Below are 6941 nucleotides of genomic sequence, written 5' to 3'. Positions count from 1 at the left end.
ATGTCGATCATGAGGCCTTGTTCTTCTTGATGAACAAAGAAAATGTGAAGGGGAGAATGGTTTGGCCTCCATATCTCTTCTTATGTTCTTTAGTGAGCTTCCTTTTATCTGTATGGTATGTGTTTGGCACAATAGCTCAAATAAGTCCCCCCACCATGCAATTCTTGACAATCTAACTATGAGCTAAGTCTGGAGGCTTGCATACACAAATATTATCTCTTCAAGCCTACCCAACTTGCTAGATACTCTGGATCATTCTAGAATTGTGAATAACACAACAATCATCATAGTGTTAGAATCTTATGGGATAACAAGCACACCATGCATACACATGGGCTTGTCATCCCAATAGTAAGTTGTTTGGTTTAGCCTCTACAAGGGATTGAAGACCTCAACCAAGTTCCTCTCATCATACTAAGGTAAAAACCAAACCTATCTTGTTTTATGAGCCATATATGTCTAAGCTATAACATCCTTCAAGCCATAATGTTGCCGAATAAACATGATATTAGTGCAACATAAATTATTCTTTGTGGACCTCTGTTAGCTCTTTTATACCTTACCCAACACAAAATCTTCACAAATTGGTTTCCGTTTTCAATGTAAAAGCTTAACCATGCATTCTCGTTCACCATTTCCTAGTGTTATCTTAAATCAAGTTCTAACATGGCATGATAAAATTGTCCATCACAGTGTTTTGGCTAACTAATGACATCATTAATTAAGTTTTCTCAAATTAACATCTTATAGATAATGTTTGCATAATATTGTTGCTAATCACACTGCAAAACAAAAGAGTTCAAGTTCATATTTGTTAGATAGTGTTTGATCATTGTTTGTCATCATAATGCATGATGAATCCCTCGGATGAGTAGAACTACACTATTTTGTTTGAGATCATTGTAATATTTATAGCATGTTATCTTCACACAAAAGAGAGACTACAACTCATAGTAGTACCATGCATATATATATGCCATAAGACATCCAACATTCACAAAAAAGACATGTCACCTATGAGCAAAAGTTCTTTGAAAACCCCTATGTATGACTTATAGAAGAGTAATATGACCCTATTTTTATTGCTATATGATGTGCTATGCACATTTATTATAAGATGTTATTGGAACGTAAAAGAAATAGTGAATTATTATACAACTCTCAAAATCTATTAACATTTCAAATCAAGATGTAAGGATGAAGGATTATAAAACTTGATTCATATATTATGCACATGTCTAATCAATGTACAATCATTGCATATATAAAAATTGAACATTTCTATTGAGAATAAATTTTTGAACTAAGACTAGTAAATTTTTGAACTAAGACTAGTCGACTAACCACTATGAGTCGTGATTTGAATAATTTTTCAAAGAGGCATTTACTCAAAACCTTCTTTTAGGATTTAATAAGTTTTTAGAAGAGATCAAGAGTCTTTTGGGAATCTTCTTCATAATACAAGATGTGAGGGTTATTTAGTATGGATAGCTTCTTTCCAAATTCCATCTAAAAGGACGTCGGTAATACATGAAATAATTACATGAAGAGTGATACTTTTGTATACTACAATCATTGTCCTTTGGTATTTCTCTAAATTTTATTAAAATTACTCACAAGGTGAGTTTGTTAAGATACTTTAAGTTCTTCAATCATGATGGAGAAGCCATTAATAGGAAATGCAGTAGCAGCAGCTGTAGAAACATGTTCGAAAGGGTCCACAAGCTTCCACCTAAAACTTGTAACAAGATTATGCAAAAAGACCAAAGATAACATTTTTGCAAAATCTATCCCTGCACAAAGGTGGGGCCCTCCGCCAAAAGGGACAAACGTATTCATTTTGGGACCCTTTCCATCAAAACGAGTAGGATCAAATGTCATTGCATTGGGAAAGTATTGCTCATCTAGATTGCATTGGGTTGTGCTATGGAAAATCTGTTGTCCATAGATACAACTATGAGCTTTCTCTCTCTCTCTCTCTCCTTTTCACACACAAATATAAGCATGTTTGTGTGTCTTTATTTTCAATCCATGAATAAAATCTTATGTATAGATCCTCTTCTATAGATGTGATTTGTTGTCAAAATCTATCAAACTATGTGTATATGCATATGAAAATATTCTAGGTTGTTCATCTTTATGGAGGTTATTGTGTATGTGGGTCTTGTTACCTTATTATTTATGCGGATTTATTGAGCTCAAGCATCAATCCATAGAAGATAGAAAGAAATATTTATGAAAATGAATACAACATTTGTATGTTATAAGGTTATCATGGATCTAGTTATCATCCCTTCATGTACAATTTGGTTACCTATGTGAGTCTACAAAATCATAACTTCTAGATTTCTTAATTTGAAAGAGATATGTAATATGCTGCAAATCATCACTCATAAGCTAATGGTCCTTGGATAGAAAAGCAAGTAGTACTTGAGCTATATAAGGTTAATAGTTCATAGTGAAAATAGAGGAAGAACTTTTACCATCCATCCTTGAGGAATAATGAAATGATCAAATTGAAGATCGCTGAGGACGGTATAGCACAACCCAAAGGTTGGAGGTTGCAATCTCATAGACTCCTGAATCACATTCCAAGTGTACCTCATTTTTTTAAGGTCTTCCCCATTCAACATGTCATCTTCCTTCTTGCTAGATCTTATAGACATTTGCTCTGTTATGACATACACTCAATTAGATAATTCTAATGAACCAAAACATCAATTTTTAGCATCATACCATAATATGTTGGCATGATTTAATGAGATGGTTTTAGAAAAAGGAGATTCTACTCTACAAGAATATCTATTGGTTCTTATATTATCAAATATCTAAATCTTTTTGTACCTTTGATTATTGTGAGATCTCTAAAAGGCATGTCATAATATGGTTGTAACCTCTACAATTGTAGATGGACTTCTATATTCAATCCACATGGCTTACCTCATGGAGTTCTAGTGTAGTTGAAATATACTCGAGAATTAATGACTACATCTTGAATGTTTTTCTTCTAGGGAAATTTTTCTTTTCTTGGCTAAAATAAGGGTTCATAAGAAGAGTTGGGCTACAAAACAATCATTCTTTAACCCGAGATCATGATGATAGCCTAAGGTTTGAAAATTTTGCAAAATCTTTGTGTCTTGTTGCCTAAATTTGCATCTTTTTAGAAGACTAGCCTATCATCAATGCCAATAACTTGGAAATAAGTTGTTCACACTTGTAGCTATTGACTATCAAAGAAGGTGGTGGAAGCCAAAAGCAATCAAAGAGGTCAATGTGAAGAAGAAAATGACGTTCGTACATGAGCACCTTTGTACAAGGTTTGGAGTTCCCTTATCGATCCTTATTGATAGAATCCCAAAGCCCAAGAACTACCTTATAGAAGAACTAGAAATGAACTTAGTTTTCAAAAACAAATACCCTTCTCCATATTATCGAGATTGCAATGGCCTTGTAGAGGATGCCAATAGATAGTGAAAATCCTCAACAGACTGCTTGTCAAAAAACCAAGGATATGGGATAATTCTTGTACTTCATGAGGGGTCCATGAAGAGTTAGAAAAATGTTTGGAGGCTTGAAGGACCACACATGCAGTTATGAAGAATTCGAAGAATGTTTGTGGGCTTGAAGGACCCCACATGAAGTACAAACTTGTTTCACCTTCCGGTACGTCTAACTTTTGAAGAAACTAGATTTGTTTTGCAAGTTTGATAGTTACCAACAATGTATTTGAGACATTGTCGTGATGTTAAATGCCTCACCTGTCCTGACCTCGTCGTAGCAGGCGGGATTCTCAGACAAGAATTTGCATGCCATGCAGATGGCGGAGGTCACCGTCTCATGCCCGGCGAACAGAAGCGCGATGAGCATGTCGATAATCTCCAGGTCAGAGAAAGGCCTGCCGCCCTCGTCGGTGGAGGCGATAGCGAGGGAGAGGAAGTCGCGTCGATCAGTAGTTTTCCGCGTATCGTCGTCGCCCTCATCATCAGCAGCAGCAGCGCTGCTGAGGCGGCTTTCGACAAGCAGCTGGTTCCTTCTCTGGGCGACGAGCTCGCGAAGAAGCTTCATGAGGCGGGCGCGGGCCCTGTGGGCGGCGAAGTAGCGGGTGCCGGGGAGATAGAGGGGGAGGCTCATCACGCCCTTGTTCACGCGCGCGAAGAGCCGCGCCAGCTCTCGGACGCAGGCCGGCTCCTCCACGCCCACCAGCAGGCGGCACGCCACATCCAGGGTGTGCCGCGTCACCAGGCGGTGGAGGCCCACGCGCGCGCGGCCGAGCCAGTGGTCGCGAACGTGGCGCTGCGTGAGCGCGTCGACCTTCCCCGTCACCTTCCGGACGACGTCGGCCGAGAGACAAGCCACGAGGAGGCGGCGGAGGCGACGGTGCTGGGGCGGGTCGCCCATGGCGACGAAGGTGTCGCCGAGGAGCTTCTTGGTGGTGCGGGGAAGGAAGGGCCGCAGCTGCCTGCCGTCGTGCAAGAACAGGAAGCGGTTGGCCTCCGGCCCGTGCATCACCACCGTCGGCATCCCGAACAGCGACGTCCGGAATACCTTCGAGCCGTGCCTCGCCACCCGATCCTCCACGAACCTCACCAGCGTGTTGTCCCTTAAGGCCCGCAGGAAGGCCAGTGTCTCCCCCACCACTGGCAGGCCGCCATTGCCCGGAGGGAGTTGGCCACCCCCACAAGCAGCTAACCTCGCTGAGAGCCACATCATTAACCTCTTCTCTCTGAAGATCAGAAACCCGACCGCCATGATCAGGGGCAGTACTACTGCAGAGGCCATACCCATTATCTGCTGCGTGCTCGCCATATTACTGCCTGATATAATCAAGTTGAGGCTAGGCAAAAACTGGTCATATTCGGCTCAAGAGCACCTTAGAACTTTATACAAGATGGCTGCCTCAAGTAAGGGTTGCTGAGAGGGTCATATAGGTACTTTTCTTGGTTTATCGCCTTTCATTTGCGTAACGGCAAATTGTAATATTTTTTGTAGCCCTTCTTCATCTCATACCATGTGCAGCAGTTATGGGTATCATGTTCATAATGAATACCACTATAAAGTGCTTCAACCTAATGAGGCAAGTGTCTCTCAACGTCAATGCTCGATCAACCCACCTTTGGAATATACTTGTTGTTTTGCTCAAGGACTTTTTTTTGCTATGAACTATATGTACATGTGAACTCCCTCCGAACACCTTCTTTTGCAAAAAATAAGGAAATCTTTGAAGCAAGTCACTCGGACATTAATGCTCAATCAACACACCTTTGTAATACACTTGTTTTGCTCACCAATCATTGAAGCAAGTCTCTCTGAGACATTAATGCTCAACAGGCCTGCTTTTTGAAGGGCGTCATCAAGCCTACCTTATGAAGTTTAAGGATGCCCTTCATGAGTATTTTAGTAGACGTCCGAAAAGCATATTTGCCCTTCATTTTACCCATCATGACATGGGGAAAAAAAAATTCCCCTTCAAAATTCCCTTTTGTAAAATTTTTGGGATAAATCAATGTAAATTTCAATTATATAGGTAAAGGTATACACCAATCCAAACATTTGAATCACTTAAAAAGCCAAGCTCTAAAACGAGAATGGGTAAACCCAAGTAGTACTTAAGGTTTGGATGCTTCAAAATATCTATGGTAATCAACCACTTTGACATGCCTTTAGGAAAACACAAAAGGAAAAGGCCTCGACTCGCTAAGGAATGAAAATACCCAACATCATACATCTTATACTACTCAAACATCATATACCCTGTCTTCTTTAGCATCTTGCCAAATCTCAAAAACTCTATTCCATTCCACATCATCTAGCTTTGATCTTGTAAGTGCAACACGCATGAGAGCATCCAAAGTCTTGATAGGCATTGATGTTCTTCTTGCATCCTCAATCATATTTTGGAGTGAGAAACCTCTTTCACATGCCACAATGCTTGCTAGAATAACAAGAATAGCTTGCCATAACTTCATCATATTAGGAAAGCTTTCTTGCCATTCTTTCATTACTGAAAATGCTCTCCATGCTTCTTTCATTGTAAACCCTTCACAATTTAACCGAAGAGTCTCAATAAACATAAACAACTCTTGTTCACAAGCTTTTCTATCAACCAAGGGATACAACAATTCTTCTCCTTCCTCACATGGTTGAAGATGTTGTACCAACTTATCAAGCCATCTCTTAGCATTCTTCTCTCTAATTTCATCATCTTGAGCATAAAATCATAGGCTAAAAATCTTTACAGCATTAAAGAGTGGAAGATATGGAAAACGAGCATTTAGACTATCTATCAAACATTGCACATAGTCCATTGCAAGCTCCATGCAAGATTTCAAAGTACCATCAATGTGTGGTCTTATCATTGGAGCATCTTGCTTTTCAACATCCTTTTTCTTTCCAGTAGATGCATCATCTTTATTTTTACCTTTAGGAAGCAGTCTGTATATCAATTCATATTATCTATGTATATAGCCATCCTTATCAACCATTTCTAAGTATCCTTTTTTAGAGCATCCCAAGAACTTTGATAAGTATGTGGTATCTTTTGCGAAATTCATGGATCTAAAAAAGCAATGCTTAAGCTTTGATATAACCACATCAATAGCACTTCCAATGGTTGTTAGATCCATTATTTCTTCCTGAAACTTTAGACTCAAGAAATTTAATTATTTTAATACATCAGCCATCATATGAATGCAAAACTGCACAACAAAATGTCTAGCTTTATTGTGCCAATCCATCAACTTTTCATTTTTCCAAGTTGTCAAGATAGTAGGCATTAACGCAACAAGTCTTTCCCATGACTTGTCCATGTGAAAGCCATCTAACTGCATGAATTTGTAATGGTCGATGTGCATCTAGCTGCGTAATCTCTAAAAGAGACATCAATTCATTGTTTCTTTTAGATGAGTTATTGATCCATGAATACACTTTGTTTGCTAGCTTCT

At 39.3% G+C, this 6941-nt stretch overlaps 1 protein-coding gene across 1 annotated transcript; it reads right to left on the bottom strand.

The window, feature by feature from the left end:
• Positions 1 to 1399: 1399 nt before the first annotated feature.
• LOC148026214 (cytochrome P450 716B1-like) lies at positions 1400 to 4875 on the bottom strand. The gene is made up of 3 exons (XM_087692220.1): positions 3759 to 4875; positions 2484 to 2671; positions 1400 to 1935 (listed from the first exon to the last, which is right to left on the bottom strand). The coding sequence occupies exons 1-3, from the start codon at positions 4804 to 4806 to the stop codon at positions 1630 to 1632; spliced, it is 1542 nt and encodes a 513-aa protein (XP_087548346.1). The 5' UTR covers positions 4807 to 4875; the 3' UTR covers positions 1400 to 1629.
• Between the last annotated feature and the right edge of the window lie 2066 nt (positions 4876 to 6941).

The sequence above is a fragment of the Lygodium microphyllum genome, chromosome 14, assembly GCF_053477565.2.
Source record: "Lygodium microphyllum isolate KBCC chromosome 14, Lygodium_microphyllum_v1.1.10, whole genome shotgun sequence".
NCBI lineage: Eukaryota > Viridiplantae > Streptophyta > Polypodiopsida > Schizaeales > Lygodiaceae > Lygodium > Lygodium microphyllum.
The sequence above is the reverse complement of the archived record's forward strand: the minus strand, read 5'-3'. Positions and strand labels throughout refer to the sequence as shown.

Bases quoted from the DNA above. Each gene is read 5' to 3' on its own strand.
- LOC148026214 (XM_087692220.1), bottom strand. From the start codon at position 4,806: ATGGCGAGCACGCAGCAGATAATGGGTATGGCCTCTGCAGTAGTACTG. The intron at 2,672-3,758 runs GTGAGGCATTTA...ATGTCATAACAG, and splicing joins CTACGACGAGGTCAGGACAG to AGCAAATGTCTATAAGATCT. The intron at 1,936-2,483 runs GTAAAAGTTCTT...TATGGACAACAG, and splicing joins TTATTCCTCAAGGATGGATG to ATTTTCCATAGCACAACCCA.